A 19,697-nucleotide genomic window follows, 5' to 3' on the forward strand; every position below is an offset into this window, starting at 1 on the left:
TTCCTACTTGTCCCACGCCTTATCATTCCCAGGTGTAGTTTTATGATATTAGATTCATCTTGCCCCCAGTTCTCCTCTCCCTGATGTTCTCCTGAGCCCTCTATATGTCCCAAAGAGAGGTGACAGATTAGAGAAACAGTGGATCAGCTAGATATGAGAAACAAGTGACCAATCAACCAATATTCTTGGATAATCAAGAACTGCTCTTAGTTTCTGCACGTGCCATGGCTTGAGCCAGGACTGTGTTGCTTTCCAAGACAACAGCTTCCTTGAAAGCATTGAGAGAGAATAACTGCCAGCTCTGCTAAGACCCCAATCTAGGGACCATTTGGGGCTTCCTTTCATTCATTTCCTAGGGTCTAATTTCCTGAATGTTATTTAAACATCCAGGTGTTTGTCCTAGGCATGAAATTATCAGCCTATGGCTCTTTAGGAATGGGTGTCTAGGGAAGGAGATTTACTTTGGCTTTCACCATTGACCCTTCATTATTATTATTATTGAAGAAAACATTGTTAAAAATTCCCACTGCTATTCCTTCCTCTGGACTGTACTGAGACTTCTCCTAAGGGTTCTTGTAACTCCGTAAGTTAGCTCGCAAGTACTGGATGGTGAGTAGCCACTGGGAATGAGCGAAGAGATAGTTTGGGCACCATGACCAGGGTCAGAGTCTGAGACAAACTACTTTATGTCACATATATTGCATTTAAATGACGGCCCCTAGACCTAGAACTGTAGGAAGCCCTCAGGGACATCTGATCCAGCAGCTTGTTCTGCAGATGAGGGCAAAGTGCTGGAGGAATTTGCCCAAAACCCAGGTTTTAAAAGGAGAGATGTAAACACAGGTCCCCCTCGATTAAGCTCTTTCCATTGTACCATGTGGTAGTGGGATAGTGGTTTTACACAGAAAAATTAGTTGGAGATCTGTAAGCAAAATTAAATTTGGACATCATGATCCTTAGTAATCAACTTACCATGTTCTCAATTGATTTTTGATCTTGGGGAATTCAAAGTGCTTAACAGGCTGATTTTTTGTTTTGTTTTGTTTTGTTGTTTTGTTTTGTTTTGTTTTGTTTTTTTACATTTGGGCCCTCCAATGAGGGGTTTAAAGCCAGGGGAAGAGGAACAAATATTTCCTAAGCACTTAGTATGTGTCAGGCTCTCTGTTAAGCATTTTGCAGATACCATCTCATTTGATCCTTATAACAATTTGCAAGGGACTCATGACTCCTATTTTAGAGATGAGCAAACAGGGGTAAACCGATTGAATGGCTTGCCTGTGGTCACGCAACTGGTGAGTATTGGAGGCCAGATTTGAACTTCTTGACTTCAGATCCAGTATTCTGTCTATTCTACCATCTAGAGAATAATAGCTTACCTTTATATATGTAGTGCTTCAGGGTTTACAAAGCACTTTGCTTATTGTTAACTCATTTGAATTTGACAGTTATGAGAAAGTTACTCCTGAAATTCAGAGCAGATAAATCCAGAGCAATGTGTCAGCAAAGCCTCCCGGGTTTCTCTTCATTCTCACCCAGTATAACCATGTCAATGTTTGGAAAGGCTAATGAGAGGTGAACTTTGCTAGGAGTATTGGTACCTGAAGAAAGAGCCTCTCTCTCCTTCTTTCCTTTACCTTCTTATCTTCTTCTTCTTTGTTCCTCAGAGTTGTTTTAATTTGTATTATTATGTTTTCAAATGCATAAAATAAAATACATAAGATTATAAAGAAAATAAATTATTTTTAAATGTAATTAATAAAGTATTTTTAAAAATGAGTTTCTCTGACCCTCCCCGAGATGAGGATCTCTACAATTACTTTTTAATTGTCATTCTATTATTTTCTCTCTGTCTCTGTGTCTGTCTGTCTGTCTGTATCTCTCTCTCTGTCTCTGTGTCTGTCTGTCTGTCTGTCTCTCTTTCTCTTTCTTTCTCTCTCTCTCTCTCTCTGTCTGTCTGTCTCTCTCTCTCGCTCTCTGTCTTTGTCTCTTTCTCTCTCTGTCTCTGTCTCTCTGTCTCTGTTTCTCTCTCTCTCTCTCCTCTGTCTCTCTCTGTCTGTCTGTCTGTCTGTCTCTCTCTTGGTGAGGCAATTGGAGTTGTGTCTTGCCCAGAGTCACACAGCTAGGGAAGTGCTAAGTGTCTGAAGCTGCTTTTGAACTCAAGTTTTCCTGACTTCAGGGCCAGTGCTCTATCCATTGCACCATGTAGCTGTCCCTATTATTCTCATTTGTTTGCACAATTGAAGATTTTTTTTTTTACAACAATGGGTATGTTGAAGGTACTGTCCTTGCTGAAACTCCCCATAGGACACATATGTAAATGTCCACTAATCGTTATTTAGGCAATATTTCAATTTTTTGGCCAGCATATGCTCAGAAGTGACCTCTGGGTATATCACAGTGCCTCTATGGTGATCAGCTAGGGGAGAGCTCATTATGTTTGTGATTAATAGAAGGAAGTCTCAGAGGACTGTGATCTTCCAGCATTTTTTCTAAGGGCTGAGCTCTGGACTCCTGCATTGTTTGGTTCATAGAGCACAGTCACACACAGTCGTGTACTACTTCCTGGTGATGGATGCATTTTATCCATATTCTCTGGATTAAGAAGGGCTTGTGATTGCATATATTTAACCTATGTCAGATTGCTTGCTGATTTGGGAAAGGGAAAGTAAGGGAAGGAGGGAGAAAAATTTGGAACAGAAAATCTTACAAAAATGAATGTTGAAAATTATCTTTACTTGTATTTAGAAAAATAAAACATTATTAAACTTAAAAGAAAATTTAAAAATAAATTGAAAAGAGGAGAAAACATTGATATTTCACATATATCAAAATTTGATGTAACAAAACCTAGCCACCAAGGAAAAATTAAATGTGAGTACTTCTGGGGAAAAAAAATAGGACTATCAGATTCCTTTTTCCAAGCCCTTCCTGAATGTTTAATTGATGCTTTTTTCCTTTTTTTCAGTCTGGTGGATGACCGGTGTGTTGTACAGCCAGAAGCAGGAGATCTGAACAATCCACCCAAGAAATTCCGAGGTAAGAGAGACAAAGAGCTGATGCTTCTGTCATGGGGATATCAAATATACTTTGAAAAATGTTGGAAGCTAAAACACCAGTTTTTTTAAAAGTATTTATTCTTTTCTTGGTGTTTGTCTATTATCTCATTTTAAAACTGTGATGTCAAATTGAAATGTCGTGGTAGCCTTGCAAAAATAATCTCTCTCTAAATAAAAAGTAACATCTGGCAAGTCAGAATAAGTGGATTGCTTTTATGAAGGCCTGGACTATCTGAATTGAACTACTAAATAAATTTTACTAAGTGATAATTAGGTTTCAAGCTTTATTTGACTGCATTTATTTCTTTAAAGGAATAGGATTTATGAACTTGATCATGTGGAACATTTATCTCAGTGCTGTTTGCTCTTTTTTTGGAAATATCAGTCTTCTAAACCTGGGAAAGAAAGCTCTTTGACAGTGTTGATTTCTGTAATTTGGTGTTTTTCAGTTAAGTTGGAGGGAGCAGGGAAACTCCATGACTTGTATTGTTGGGGAATTTTTTTTTCTCTTCATTTTGGAACTTTCTTTGGACATTTTTGTAATTCTTCATAGTGACCTTTTAAAATACATAAGGATGTAATTCTAATGAAAAGTATTTTGTATCGTATTTTTTGTTATGGCCCCAGGAATTTTGTCATTTCTAATTTCTATTCAAAGACTGGGAAAGATTTGTATTTGCATCTTATATTCCATTACTTAGTAGTACTGACTGGTGAATTAGGACTTTTTTGACTTTTAGGCAAAAGCTGATGAGTGTGGAGGAGAAAATAGTATATTTAGTCAGTTTGGAGACAAGCCAAGGCAGCCAATTGGCATAGCACCCAGGAGAGGATTTTCATCTGAGGCTGGATACCAGTTTTGTTCCTTCTCTTGTAGACGCTGGAATTGGTGAAGTAGCTATAGGGCTCTTCTCCTTTGCTATTTTTAATCCCAGCTCTCTGTATTTTTATTTTTAACATAATAGAAACTTAAGATAAGAAACTCAAGAGATGGCTAAGTGAACGCAATATAGCCCTTCTTGAATGCACTGTTCATTGTGCATACCGTGGCACCATCCCTAGCTCTATGACACTCCCAATAAGGGGGCCCTGATTCCCGCACAAATCTCTGAAGGAATTGTCTAGGGAGACATCTTGCCATATTAAAAGTTTGATCTGCTGCAGCTGGAGCTGGGAATCCTAAGGACAGAAAGAGCCAGCGTGAGAATTTTGGAATCTTAAATCATTAAATAAGTAAAGAGACAATGGGCTATGGTAGAAAGAGCTTGAGTTTGGGGATGCTCACAGCCTGATGAGGATGATGAGATGCTTAACCATTTAATTGTCTAAAAGGAATTTATACCAGGGTGGGTCAGCTAAACCATCGTTAACTGGAACTGGGAGCCGTGAGGGCTCTCAATCCTCATTGGGAGATCAAGAATTGGGGGCATTATGACCTAGGGTGGTCCAGCACTGGATTTGGAGTTGGGTGCTGGATTCAAGTTCTGCCTTTTTGACTCAATAGCTAGCAGTAGGTCTTCGGACCTCAGTTTTCCCAATTTAACAGTTGCCAGGTGACATGAGTTGACTTTATCTTCCCTCGAATTTGGAATGTTAAAGGTGGTGGGGGACAGGAAGAGCATGTCAGTACTTTAGTACAGAGGAAGTCCCCCAGATAGCTCCATTGTACGAGTGTTCTCATCATAGAGGTAGCTTTGGCTTAGAAAAAATCTTTCTGGTTAGAGAAGGAGTGATTTCAGAGTGATGGACTGCGGTCTTGCATGAGGAGAAAACTGAACGGTGTGTGCTGTAGGGCCCACCCATGCTGGGGTCACGTGGCAGGGCTGTGATTTACGGTTTGCATTTCTCTGGGAATTGTTCGTGTTCTAAAGTAAGCTGATTTAGGTTTGTGGAAAAATCTGGTTTCCAATGAGCTCTGCTTAATAAACTTCGGCAAATGTAGGTCACTTACTACTTAAAACCTGTCTGCAGACTTGGATCCTGCCTAGGGGCGATGAGCCTAAAGCAGCTTCCTTTGGGAGCTGGGGCATGCAGGCTCTTTGGGAAGGCCATGAACAAGTGTTAGCCATTTCCAAAGCAGTCTCAGAACTCCATTTGTGCTGAGGCAGAATTAATTTTCTTAGGGATGAGTCTTTCTGAGAAAGACTAAGTTAAAAGTCTTCCCTGCATTTTTGGCATGCAAACTGGACCGGTGACTTCACAAAGAATCAGTCCAGTCCCTTGTCTCCACTCACTCCTGGAGGACCCACGGGCTCTTCAGTCTCCGCGTGTCCAAAACTCAGCTCTTCATCCCTGCCTCTCCTACCACATAACCCAAACCCACTTTTTAAATGTCTTTTGGTGATCTCAGCATCTTTCTAATCCCTTAGGGTTTGAAACCTCAAAGTTCTCTTGGACTCTTTCCATCACTCCCACATCTAATCCTTTGTAAAGTCCTTTGGATTCTGCCCCCCCCAACATGTCTTGAATCTGTCTCCTTCTCTCTCTTCACATAGCCATACATCCTGACCAGTTTTGTGGGGCACTATGGCATAGTTGATAGAGCAGTAGACTTGGAGTCAGAAAGATGTAACTTCTGGTCCTGCCTCAGTTTCTTATTAGTTGTGGGATTTGGGGAAAGTTATTCAACCCAGCACTGCCTCAGTTTCCCCATCTGTGAAAGGATGAACTTAAGACTCAAAGGCTTCTATAGTTCATCTTCTGCTCTAAAGCCCAGATCTTCTATTCCTCTCTAATAGCCGATCAAGCTGTCATTGTCTCCCTTCTTGTGGGATATTGTAAAAGCCTTATAATTGGCTTTCCTGCTGACATAATCTCTCCTTTCTGATCTGCTGTCCTCATAGCTGCCAAAATAATCTTTCTAAAGGCACAAGACCAACCACGTCACTCTTTCAAAAACATTCAGTTGCTCCTGATTACCCCTTGGATAAGGTATGAATTTCTTCATCTGACATGGAGAGGCATTTGTGATGCAATTCCAGTTGGCTTCTTCAGCCTTATTTCTCTTTGTTCCTATTTTCGCATTCTGCATTCCCAATAAAGGGAACTACAGTCTGGTCTTCAGACCTTATGTGCCCAGAGACTGGGAAGAGGTTTTTTTTCATTGTCTCAGACCATCAGTATCTCCCAGATGGGGGTGGAGGGAGCTATTCTTCCAGGAAGTCTTCTTATAGTTTCTTCTCATAATTTCTTGGCTGAAATTATTCTTTGCCTCCTCACCTTTTCTCGTGTACTTTGGATGTCATCTTTGACATTTGCATCTCTTCTTGTCTTCCATCATTCTCCACTGTGCATCCTTCAGTAGAATGGGGGGGGCTCCTCCAGGGTTCCTCTGTCTCTAGTGCCATGCCTTTAATATAATAGGCATTTAATGGATTCTGGCTGGGATGTTACAATTTAAGTTTGCACAGTGCAGTTCTGTAATCACAGCTCTTTGTAGCCTATCCTCCAGTGACACTATTGCCCACCCAAGTTCAGCATAGACATATGGAAAATGAATGAGTGGAGGAATATCTGAATGCGATGATGGGGCCTTGATATGAGCAGTCAGCAGAGTTCTGCTTAGTCATTTTGCTTTGCTCCATCATTGTTCACTTTTCAGGCTCTTCTCTCTCTTGAGAAGTATTGTTACCTGTTCTTGGGGAAGGGGAAATCCAGCCTCGATGGTACTATGTGGGCTTTCCCTCAGGATGGCATACTATGGTTTGGGAATTACAGACAAATGGGTGTGATCCGTGTCCTGAACTACAGATTTTGAGGTTACTTTATTGGCCCCATTTTCAATGCTTGCTACCTTTACCTTTACCCTTATGCATCTTCCAACATTTATGTGTTCTTATTAACTGAGCATAACTGTAGTGAACTTCTAGAATAACTTTCATTATCTAGGAACAGAAGCCAAACTTTTATTTTGCCACTGATCATTGATACCCAAGAGAGTATTTGCTTTCCGGTGATGGGCAAAAGGAAATCTTTAAATGAATTGCTATTTTATATTGTTAGAATATATTCCCATCCTGATTACATTTGTAGGAGGAAAGCAACACTGGCTTCACATCTGTTACATTTCAGTCAAACCTTTTGCATTATCTGAATTAATTTTGCATAATAACATTTTCTTTCCAATATTTTCATTGGGCATCTTAGTAATTCTATTACTGTTATTCTTATTTGGATGTGGCCATGTTTCTAAGTATAAATCTTCATTGAGGAGGATCCATGACAGCCTTTTTCTCTTTATCTGAGTGGGTTTGAGGCAATAGTCTTTAAAAGAGAAAGTAAACCCACCTTGAAACTGAATGTAGTAAACACATTCTGGCATTTTTCCTCTTCTCTTCTCCTTCCCTAGTAAAATGGTGACCTCCCAAGAGAAGTGATTTTCAAACCAGGAAGGCTTTGGATTTCAGGAGTCTTTCCTTCTAAATGTAATCTGCAGGTCTGTTTGAAAGGTCAGCTAGAGGCTTGGAAATAAGCCCACACTGTTGTGTTGAGAACATGATAGTCATTGTAGAATTTCCTTAATTACATTGGAGCAGAAGTGAGGCTCTCTTTCCACTCCTTGATCTTTGGTTCAGAACAAAGTGCTGTTTGTGGGACCTCTCAGATGGGCAGGAGCCTTAGGGCCTGACTCTTGACTGAGGCCAGATGTAAGCATGGCAGTGTGACTGAGAAACATGTTTGCCTGTGTGGGGTTTGTGACCCTGCCAGGACCTCTCGGTTTAGGAGGAGAAGCTATTGAAGGTGGGAGGCAAAGGAGGGAAATTGTGGACAGAGGATGGAAAAAATTGGGGGGTAAAAAGGGAAGATGAATAATGAGAATTCAGCTTAACTGGGGAGATGGTGATGGTGAAATTGTGACCATTCTGGATCGGTGATGTCTCACTCGGTTATTTGCCCCTTGTCCTCCTTTTTGGACTGGACCTGTGATTCTCATTCCTTTCCTGAGGAAGTTTTCTGTGCTAATGAAAGGCTCTTCTTTCATGCAATATTAGATCCTGGGACACTATCAGGTCATATCCCATGCCCAGGGACCCAACGTCAGGGTGGGTCAAAAGTAGGACTTGAACGTGGCTCTTCCAGTTTCCAAAACTAGTTCTCTAGTACATCACCTGCTTTAATGAACTTCTTGTGGTTCATTTTATTTGGTCCCCAGAGGAGGCTTTTCTAGAGCATGTTCAGAGGCCGTTTGTCACGTAGAACAGCCATAGATGGACATAGAGCTATGTCAGCACGGCGATCTAGTGAGCGAAGCGACCTCCAGTTTCACATTAGCGAGGTACCCACCTGGGCTGTGTTGTGTTGTGTCTCATTTCTGCGGATTTCCATGTCCCCCCTAAGGTACCTCCCTGTCTCTTCTACCTCAGAGGGATGGCTGAAGCATAAGGTTACATAACAGATTTGAAGGCTCTTTGAAAGTAAAAGCAAATACCTATTTTGTGCGTTGTTCTAGAGCATTGGTGCTATCAAGGCAGAGCACAAAGTGAGACCCGCACTCGAAGAGCTGGCATCCTGTTGGCTGTGGTACAGGGGTAGGTTCACCCTGTAAATGGTTGGACGTCACTTAAGGAGAAGGGATAATGTATCCGCTAAGGGGAGAAGGAAAGACTTCCCACATTAGGAGGCACAAGGAATTGTTGAAGGAACCAAGAGATTCTAAGAGGCTGAGATAAGGCGGGATGCTCCCCATTTGGAGCTTTTCAGAGCAATGTCTGTTACTGGTGCTGCAAGGAGTCTTGAGTGTATTGCCAGAGATCCACAAAATATCATAGGCTCTTATCGATAGTGCCCACAAAAATGGCGGGAGGAGTTGGGTTGGACCTGCACTTAAAGCCTTTCTAGCTTGGACTTGCCAGAGTTTGTGCTCTGTTAGCATGACTTTTTGGCTCCCCATCATCAAAATGGAGCTATTCATACTCACATTGCTCATCTCCCCGGGATGTTGTCAGAAAAGCACGCTGTAAACCTTTAATATGTGTGAGTTAATTTAGATCAGAGGAGTGGGAGATCTAGAGCAGGAAGGAATCTTAGGTAGCTTCCAGTCCAACACTTCTCTCTTCCTTTCTCCTTCTACTTTCTAGAAGAGGAAACTGAGACTCTGGGGTGTTAAAAGACCATAGTAAATAGCAGAGTTGAAATTTAAATCCAGGATCTCTGACTCCAAATTCATCTTGTTTTCCCCTGAAACACTCACTCTACATCTCATATACTAATAAGGCATCAGAATAAGACTTTAGTGGAGGCTAAATGAGGAAGGATTCAATAAATGTAGCAGGTTGACATTCTAGGCAGGTTTGTCATAAAATGCTGAGGAATGATTCACTCTGGGGAGCAAACAGCGGACTTAGGTGCTTGTTCTTCTCAGAGAGCCCCGAAGCTGCCCGGAGAAAGACTCACAGTGATTAGAGTGAAGCTTTCCCAAATTAGGACAATCCTGGAGACACAGATCTGGCAGGTGACCCAGTATTAGCTTGGGAAGCTCAGGTGAGGGTCCACAGGGTTTGAACTGAACCCTAGCCAGAGGGTTCTGTGGCAGGTGACAAACAGTTTCTGTCCTTACTGGGTTAACTTTGTTGCCAGCCACCCGCCTTCACCCACCAAACATTGTTTTAGCCGTTGCTGAGCAACAGTGTACTTCTCCCCCCCCTTTTCATTTTGGCAAGGCTCTGAAGGAATGAACCCATATCTCATTTAGATTTTAAAATACCCACATGGAGAAGAGAAGGGAGAGCTGAAATTTTGGTTGTTCTTTTGATCCTAATCAATAACCTAAAGTGTTTTTTTTTTTAAGTGATATTGATATCAACACTTACTTTAACTAGGCATGTGGAAGTTAAATGTATAAAATCTGGATTAATTTTAGCTTTATTTGAAATATGAGCTTTGGGACAAAATGAGAAGGGATTTTGTGTATATGGGGGTGTGTATGTGTTTATATATAAACACACAGACATATGTATGTATTTACATATTTTTTGGGTAGGGGGATTGCAAATATAAACTGATGGAGAGTCTCTCCCAGTATTCTCTGTATTCACTGAAATCACTTCAAATTTAATAAAAAAAATTAGTGGGTTGCTTCTAATCTTCATTTCATACTTACCAGCCAACCTCAGCCTTGCACCAACAGACTCCAGTTAAAGGGAATAAAACTGTAATTTAAATTAATTCCCTGGGCAACATATACCATTTCCAGGGTGTTATGCAACCACCGAGTTGGTGCATGTGGTGTGATTATGCTATATTCCCACACAGTGAAATGTGTCGCCAACTGTGCCCCTGCCTCCTTACTCAGGAGCTTGAGAGGACAGGCAGAAGGCCTGGGGCTCCCTGACTGGGGGCTGTAGGTGCTTTGATGTCGAGGGTGGCTTTCTCCAGTGAGATCTGGGTCGCTCAAGTACTGGATGTATTCATGATAATTTCACGTGAAAGCCTTGCTGAAAGCTGCTTTTGGTAGGTATGGACTTCTGAAATTTTCTGTGGTCACAGAAAAAATCTCAAGCAGCTTCTTTGCAGTAAAGCTTTCAATGCTACAAACTTGTGGAATTAAGCCCTGAAGTTTAAAAAAAAAAAAAAAAAGACATGTATTCTCCTCTTCCTTACTTCCTCCCAAGATAATTTGCCTTCCTAAGTGGCGTTGATTCTGCTTCCACAGAATCCAGCCTCTTCTTTCTACTCACACAACCCCTAGCCTTGGATCAGGGACCTCCTTACATCTTGCCTGGACATTTCTTTTAGTTCTTTTCCTCTCACCCAACCTTCCATGCCATCCTGTGATCTGCCAAAGCAGACCTCCTCAGGCCTTACAGATTGAACGGGTCATTCTTGCTCAGAAATATTCAGTGCTCCCTGTTGTCCTGAGTTGCAGATAGACTTTTTTGTTTGTTTGTTTAACATTTAAGATCCTGTCTAGTGTGTCTTACGTGTTCAAGACTTATTTCACATTACTGCCCTTCATAAACTGCAGAGCTAAATCAGGCTTTTCACCATTTCCCAAATTCAATGTGAGTCAGGCATTATGGCCTTCTGTGTCTCCTTGACTTCTGGGATTTCCCCCTTCCTTCATAGTTTAGGTTGGGTTCCATCTCTTCCATCCTAGGGATCAAAATACCTCAGTACTCTTGTCTGATTCCTCCCTCCCCCAGCTAATCATGTTTTCTCTCACTTCAAGTTTTCTCAGAACACTTTGTCTATAATCTTCTGTGTTATATTCCAGCTTACCCATCCACCCACAAGTATAATACTTAATTATATACAGAATTATGAGTATAATGCTATAATAATCATAGGGTCACACTGTTAGGACTAGCAGAAAAGAACCTTGGTCTTATCTCTCTGGTCTTATCTACTCACTTTCTAGGTAATGAAAACTGGAGCTAGAAAAGTTAAGTCAGGGGTCCTCAAACTTTTTAAATAGGGGGCCAGTTCACTGTCCCTCAGACTGTTGGAGGGCCGGACTATAGTAAAAACAAAAATTTTGTTTTGTGGGCCTTTAAATAAAGAAAATTCATAGCTCTGGGTGAGGGGGATAAATGTCCTCAGCTGCTGCATCTGGCCAGGGAGCCGTAGTTTGAGGACCCCTGAGTTAAATCATACAATCAAGGTCCTAGAGGTATTTAGTGGCAGATCCAGATTTGGAATCCAGATCTTCTGACTCTAAATCCAGTGCTCTTTCCAGTTTAAATGTGTTTCTTACACATAGTAACTGCTTAAATAAGTATGTTGACTTGGTGCCCAATTTAACCTATTTGTTGTTTAATCTTTTCAATCATGTCCAAATCTTCATGAACCTGTTTGGGTTTTCTTGGCAAAAACCACAGGGTGGTTGCCATTTCCTTCTCCAGCTCATTTTACAGATGCGGAAACTGAAGCAAACAGAGTGAAGTGACTTACCCAGAGTCACTCAGCTAGTAAATGTCTAAAAGAAGATTTGAACTAAGGGCTTTCTGACTTAGGTCTAGGAATCCATCTACTTCTCCACCTAGATGTACAATTTAACTTTTAATCAAGGCTATATATTAGAATGGTAGGTCCTTACATTTTTGACCATTCAGTGATGGTGCTTTGAAAATACATATTGCTTCATGGCATATACACAACTTCAGGGCCATAGAAATGGTTATTCAGTCAAAATATCAAGTTTTGGTGATTTGTGATTCTTTGAGAAAAGTGCTAAAACCTCCTAACAAGTCTCTGCTCTTCCTCTTGTCCTTCACATCTCTGCTAGACCAGTCCACAGAAATTTATTATGCCCTTTCTGTATACCAGACCCTGTGCTAACTCTAGGAATACAAACACAGGCAGAAAGAAGTGCTTGCATTTTAAAAGGAGAAGGTGACACTCAAAAGGACACTAAAAGGGGTGGAGAGGAGGAATGTGGTGGAGATAAAGGTACCCATGGAGCTTTGGGGGAGTTGGGAGTGCACCTGGGAAGGAAATGAAAACTAGGATCTCTCCTCTACCTGGGTGATTGTGCCATTCCCCTGATTAATGTTCCTCTTTGTTCTTTGGTTCCTCTTTGTTCACAAAGATTCTACTCTTTGGTCAGACATGAAAAGCCTCCCTAATGTTGCCATTTTCAGTCTTCACATGTCGCTCCCTTGCTAGTATTCTATTTCCCAGCCAACCTGGACTGATTCTCACTGCCTCCCTGTGTATGCTGAGCTTTGACATCCCTTTCTCTTTGATCATCCTGTTCTTGGTGGCAGTGATGCTCTCCATTTCCCTGCCAGTTAAATTCCTTACCCATCCTTTAAAGCTCAGGTCAGATGTTCTTTCTTCCATGAAGTCTCTTTTCATTTTCTTCTTTCCCTCTCTTCTTTCCAAGGGAATAATAACCTTTCCCCTTTCAGACCTTGAATGACCTCAGAGTTCCTCCTAGGCCCCAGTCTTGTATTAACAATCAACTTTATGTGTACCCAGCTTCCCCGGTGGAATGTAAGTTCAATGAAAACAATAAACATTTACAAGACAACCATCTTTTATTAAGCATTTACTACATGCAAGGCACTATGTTAAGGGCATACAAAAAAAAAAAGAAAGAAAGAAAGAAAAAAGAAAAGGAAGGAAGGATGGACAGATGGATGGATGTCCATGAGGAATTTACTGGCTAGTGGGGAAAAACAATACCTGACAGCAAGTTTGAAAATGAGGAGACGAGGGGGAAATATTCAGTGAGGATGGGATGATGGAGGAATGTAACGAAGAGTTTGCTGGGTTTCTGAGTCCTTTTCTCATGGAAGCTCTGGGAGGTTTTGACTCATTCCTAGCCTTCCATTCAGAGGCAAAGGAGCTCCTGAGCCCTCTGATGAGATGTGGGTGCCAAAGCAGAATCGTCACATCCGCTGTGATGATGAATATCATGGTTATGAGCTTTTCTAGGGGCGCAGGATGGTAGAATCCACACAGCAACTGGTAGGAGCTGAAGGCAAGGACTGTGCTTGATCACAATTTCACATTTCCCCTAGGAGCTGTCAGAGTTGGGAGCAAGCAGTTGGCTCTTAATAAATATTGAAGTGGATTGAACTGAATCCCTCAGAATCTGACCCCGTGTTCTGCTGATGAGAATGTCAGAGCAGAGATGTCAAACTGTGCCTGAGGCACTGGGGAGTGTAGGAGTATCTCCTTGTTGGACCCGGAGTCAGGAAGGCCCAGGTGAAAATGCCTTCTTGGACACTCAGGTCACTTAAAAGTCTTTTACTTCCTCATCTTATAAAACAGGGATAAAAAAAAATACAGAACCTTCAAGTTTTTCCCTACCAGATTTTACTTAGCTTCACACAAGATAATATATGTAGATATACTAGAGAAATAAAAATCAATTCGTTATTATTCCTGCTACCTTGCAGCTAAGGTTAATTTTAACTAATAAATATTAATCTAGTTAATATCCACACTGAATAATCCCTCAATTCAGTCTGATTCTCTTTGTTCTGAAGCCATATTCACCAAACAGCTTCTTATTCCTGACCAAGTTTTCCCAGGTAACAGAATAGTCTAAAACATATACCCTGATTTCTGGTCCAGAGTATCTAAACATGTTTTCTTGTGCTGGATAAATGCCATAAATATAAATGATGGACTGAATTTTATGGCAAAAATTCTTCTCAGGTTTTATATATTTCTGCATATAGCTGGGAAGGGTATTTCAGAAGAGGTCCACACTGGGGTTTTTCCATGCTGAAAAAATTATACATCTGACTCTCTCTGCTTTCCCCCCTCCAAGAAATAAGAGTCAGAAGCCTGGCCAACTCTGGATTGCTAAAAATAGGGATTTTAATAAATGCTTATTGACTGATCGACTGATTCATTGAAGATGATCTTTCCTCCGTTGCTTGGCCATAGTTCTGTCACCTATGGGAGCAGTGGGCAAATGTCTCCCTCTTGAAGTCTTGGTAAATGTTAGCCACTAGTATTTTTTGCTAAACCTCTTCAATCACAGGAACTTTGATATGTTTTTTGGAGAGACCATTCTTGGCCTCTCTGAAGTGAGCTTGAAATTGGAAGACTCCAATATTGAAATTGCCACTGCATTAATTCCATGATTTGGGCTTCTTCATAGACACAGGGGGTCTTCAACCTTGAGACCACCATATCTTGGGTGGGACTGGACTTTTAGAATCTCTAGGTCTGGAACCTCAACATTCAATACCCCTTCTCCTGGGATACTGAGCCCTATGAGAAATAGTTCATGTAGTTGAGAGCAGACCTTTTTCACCTTTCTTTTTGTTTTGGACAGTCTGGTGAAGCTTGTGGATCTCTTCTCAAAATGGGATATTTGAAGGAAATGCTAAATTTCAGGTGGAGGTTAGTGTAATTTTTTCCCCATCCTAGTATATGACCCTCCTGAAATATCTCAACAGTCTTAGTTTAAGAATACCCGACTTATACATGATATGTCGCAGTGTTCTCAACTTGAAATCAAAGAGACCTGAGCTCAACTCCAGTGCTTCTCAGTGTGTGACCAAATGATTTCACCTTTTCAAGCTTCAGTTTTCTTATTTGGAAATTTGGGCTAATAATCATTCCTTACCTCACATGAGGCCCAAAGTGAAATAATGTTCTCAATGACCTTCTTTTTAGGTTTTTCCTGGACATCTCTCCCAGGGGTATAATGATAAATGTTTAATGATGAGTTCCCCTGGAGGAGGGGAGATAACATGTAGCCACATGACACACTTTGAAGTTTAATCTATATTATGAACATTTTTTCTTAAGTCTAGACAGTCAACAAAACAGCAAATCAAGCTCTGGTGTGTAGTGTTTGCTAATCCTGAACATTTACCCATTGCCTCTCATGAACTTATTATAGGCTGGCCCCAGCATGCTGCTGCTTATCTCCCCCTTATGTCAGCTCCTTCAGAGAAGGGATCATTTCATTCTTTGGTTTTGTATGCCTAGTACCCAGCACAGTGCTCTTAAATAAGTGTTGATTAATTTCAGTTTTGTTACCATTTATAGTAAAAATATACAACTTAATAATTAACATTTAAATAGCACTTTAAAGTTCGCCCAGCACTTTATAGACATTGCCTCATTTTATCCTCACAACAACCTTGAGATGTAGATGCTATTTTTCTATTTTCATTTTACAGAGAAGGAAACTGAGGCTGGGAGAGGTTAAACGATTTGCCCAGAGTCACACAACTAATAAGTATCTGAGATAGAGTTTGAACTCAGGTCTTACTGATGCCAAATGCAATTCTCTGTCCTCTGTGCCATCTAGCTGCTTTTACTGATGTGTTGCAGAAAGTAAATGGGATTACAATATGTTTATAATATGGTTTACATATTTGTTTATAGTACAGTATTTTCCTCTAGTATTTACAAGTCATTTTCTCTCTTCAGGGTATAATTTTTCTTGGCATTAAGATACCTAGGAAACCAAATTTGGGCCAGGAAGTTGCTAGATTAACACGAAATTAGGACACAGTTTAATTGAGGGGTTTTTCAACAAGGCAAAGTTAGAACCTGCTCTGGTCTCTGTATTCTGCTACAAACTATGTGCTATCCTTTTCTGGATGTTAGACGTCCAATCTCTCTTCATTGGCCAATTTTCAAAAACTAGACAATCTGTTTGCATGTCATTGCCAGAGAATTTATTTTTAAAATGTCATCATGCTTTTTGATGTATTACAAAATTTCATTGGTTGTATTTAGGTAAATTGCCAATGGAGATGTACTTTTAATATTCTCAAATATCCCATTTTACGGTATGAGGCATCTGGGAAGATGTGTGGCAAACAACCAACCTCATATTTGGTTTCTGTGGCTTTATTTTTAATTAAATTTTTTTGAGGTACCATGTTTTTACATTTTTTTCCTTCCACTGGGAGAAAGGAAAGTAGGATAGGGAGTGAAAGAAAATAAAATCCTTGTAACAAATACACATAGTTAGGCAAAAAAAAAAAAATCCCATATTAGTAACTTCCAAAAATGTGTCTCATTCTATCTACATAGTCTCTCAGCTGTCTGTAAGAGATGCAGTCTTCATCATCAGTGCTCTGAAATCATGCATTAAATCTGAGTTCTTTAAGCTCTTCAAAATTGTTCCTTTTTATGATGTTATTGTTAAATTATAAATTGTTATCTTGGTTCTGTTAATCTCACTCTGCTTCAGTTCATATAAGTTTGATTGAAGCATCAGACAATTTTCTCTGAAGTCTTCTCTTTCATCTTTTTAATTTTTATTTTTTATTTTTTGAGGTAGTCAGGATTAAGTTAAGATTTGCTCAGAATTACTCCACTAGTTATTATCTGAGGTTGGATTGGAATTCAGTTCCTTGTGACTCCAGGGCTGGTGCTCTAATCTAGCAGACCCTCTTAAATCATTTCTTCCAGGACGTTATTGGTATTATCTAAGTATTAGTAATAGCATCAACAGTCTGACACAATTTCTTATCCCTTTCCTACCCTTCATCTACACCTTGATCTTTTTGCTTATGACTATACCTCCTACAACATCTCCTAGATATAAGGAGATAATGATTAGTCCAAACTCATAGTTTATATTTCAGTGGTTCTCAAAATCTGGTCCAGAGCATCCTGGAAATCTCTGAAATCCTTTCAGAGAGTCTACAAATTCATTAGTTTTTATTTTTAATGTGATCAATATCTATAACTATAAACCAATAAACAAAAACTCTTTGGACAGATCCTCAATCACTTTTTAATAGGATAAAGATATTGAGAACAAAAGTTTGAGGACCACTGCGTTAGAACACTCTTGGAAAACTTTGTTGAGTTGTATGGACTGTTTTTACAGAAAAAAAAAAGGCATTAACAAACTAAAGTTCCTCCTTAGGATAGTGACTGGAATGGTGCGAGCTTGAAACCATGCCATATGAGGCAAGTTTGCATGACCCATGCATTATGTATTTAACTTGGTAAAAGTGAAGACAGAAATAGAGTGGGGCCATGATAAGAGGCTCTTCAAGTATTTGAAGAAAGCTATGTATTACTCAAGGCCAGCACGTTCTCATACTTTTTGGTTTCAGGAATCCTTTATGCTTTAAAAATTGAAAGGGTCTTGACGTTTCCCAGTGCCATGTGGACTATCCTTTGAGAACTTTTGCTGTCTTATGCTTATGTTACCACAGAGCAGTAATGTCATGGGGGCATGAAACTGTATAGAAGAGCTCCTGAAGGCTGCACTTAGCCTTAGAAAGCCACATGATACCATTATCAGTGTTATATTGTATTTCTGTTTATATTGTTGAATATTTCCTAGTTAAATTGTACTCTGGCTCAGGCAGCCCTTGGGAATTCTTTGGGACACATGGGGGATTATAGGCTGAGTGTTTTGAGACCTGTGTGGTAGAGGATAGAACTAGGGGGAAGTTACAGATTTTGATAAATTTTAGGAAGAACTTCCTAACAGTTAAAAATAGAACAAGGAGCCTTGAAAAGCAATAATTTCATAAACACTGGAAGTATTCAAGCAAAAACTGTATATACGGCCATCTTCTGGGGATGCTTGGAGAGCTGTTGTTTGGTTTTTAGTTTGTTTGCTTTTTTACAGTGATTGGGAAGTTGGACTGAGTGACCTCAAAGGTCATCTCCATCACCAAGATCTCATGATTCTGTGTTTTCCTATAAAACAATGGAATGAGTCCTGCTGGCTTTGCTTCCTGTAGAAGCACTGACCAGTATATATTTGAAAATGGTACAGACATATCTCCTCAAATATACACCTATCTGGCAAAACCTCTCTGATTCAGCCTTATTGATGGAAAGACCACAAATTACTAATCAGATATTTAACTTGGTTGCTTTAAAATGTGTGTGCATGTGTACGTGCCCATATGTGCACTGTATATGTATGTGTGTATAAATACTATATATGTGTGGGTAGATATATACATATATATAGCATATACACACATATAGTATGTGCATGAATTGTTCTTAAACTTCTGTCTCTCCAAAATATTTCTAATTAGAGATCCTGCTAAGTTTACTCTAAATGAATAGAGAAGAGGAATTTGTACTTAGGAGGACCATTTTATATAAAAAGGAGATATGCTATTTTTAAAGCGTTTTTGACTGCATGCTTCTTTCAGTGTTTACCTTGCAAATCCTTTCTCCATAGAGAAGACAAAGATAAAACTCAGTCCAACCTAAATTATCACAGATTCTTAACTGGTCAGGATTCTTTTCTGTTTGCTATGTGATCCTAAAGCACTAGGACAGTAGGCCTTTGAAATTAACTGTTCTTTCCTTTATTTGTATACTTGATGTTCAGGACTCCATGGGGTTAATGTGCCCTTTACTGAAGATTTCAACCCAGCTTTCTGTCTGGACTTGAAGAATCTCATGAAAAGGGACAATTTTCATCTTAACTTATGTAGCAGATTTTTTTTTAATAGCTTTTTATTTACAAGTTATATGTATGGGTAATTTTACAGCATTGACAATTACTAAACCTTTTGTTCCAATTTTTCCCCTCCTTCCTCCCACCCCCTTCCCCAGATGGCAGGATGACCAGTAGATGTTAAATATATTAAAGTATAAATTAGATGACACAATAAGTATACATGACCAAACCGTTATTTTGTGTCAATAAAGGGGGTAATCTCTCTCCTCCCTCCCTCCTTCCCTTCCTCCCTCCTTCCTCTCTCCTCTCTCTCTCTCTCTCTCTCTCTCTCTCTCTCTCTCTCTCTCTGTCCCTGTCCTCCATCTCTCTCTCCCTTTCTTATTCTCTTTGTCTTTTTGTGTTTCTGTCTGTGTCTGCCTCTCCATCTCTCTCTCATCTCTCTATCTCTGTCTCTTTTTCTCTATGCTTCTCTCTCTGTCTCTCCCCTCCTCTGTGTGACTGTCTCTGTCTGTCTGTCTCTGTGTCCTCCATCTTTCTCCCTTTCTTATTCTCTTCCTGTGTGTGTGTGTATGTATGTGTGTGTTTCTCTGTTTCTCTCTGTCTCTGTCTCTCTTTCACACACATACACAGTCACATTTTGATAAACTGATAATTGGGAATGGCATTTTGTCCTTCGTACTTCTGGGGAGTTGAGTTATAAATTGGAAAGAAGCCCAGTGGTCACTTCCTGTGTCCTACTGAGACAAATGGTGGCTCCTTCTCCTCAGAGTAGAAGGTAACTAAGACTATTGAAAGAAAAAGTTTCAGAAATTTTGCCATGGGGCCTGGGA

General features: G+C 40.1%; 1 protein-coding gene across 10 annotated transcripts in view; it reads left to right on the forward strand.

Annotated features, from left to right (window-relative positions):
• ITPR1 (inositol 1,4,5-trisphosphate receptor type 1) overlaps positions 1 to 19,697 on the forward strand; it is a 390,069-nt gene that overhangs the window by 27,825 nt on the left and 342,547 nt on the right. For all 10 annotated transcript variants that reach the window (XM_051981182.1, XM_051981188.1, XM_051981197.1 and 7 more), the window contains exon 4: positions 2,966 to 3,036. In XM_051981182.1, the coding sequence (XP_051837142.1) occupies positions 2,966 to 3,036 (71 nt within the window). The remainder of the gene's footprint in view (positions 1 to 2,965; positions 3,037 to 19,697) is intronic.

This window comes from Antechinus flavipes, chromosome 1, assembly GCF_016432865.1.
Source record: "Antechinus flavipes isolate AdamAnt ecotype Samford, QLD, Australia chromosome 1, AdamAnt_v2, whole genome shotgun sequence".
Taxonomy (NCBI): domain Eukaryota; kingdom Metazoa; phylum Chordata; class Mammalia; order Dasyuromorphia; family Dasyuridae; genus Antechinus; species Antechinus flavipes.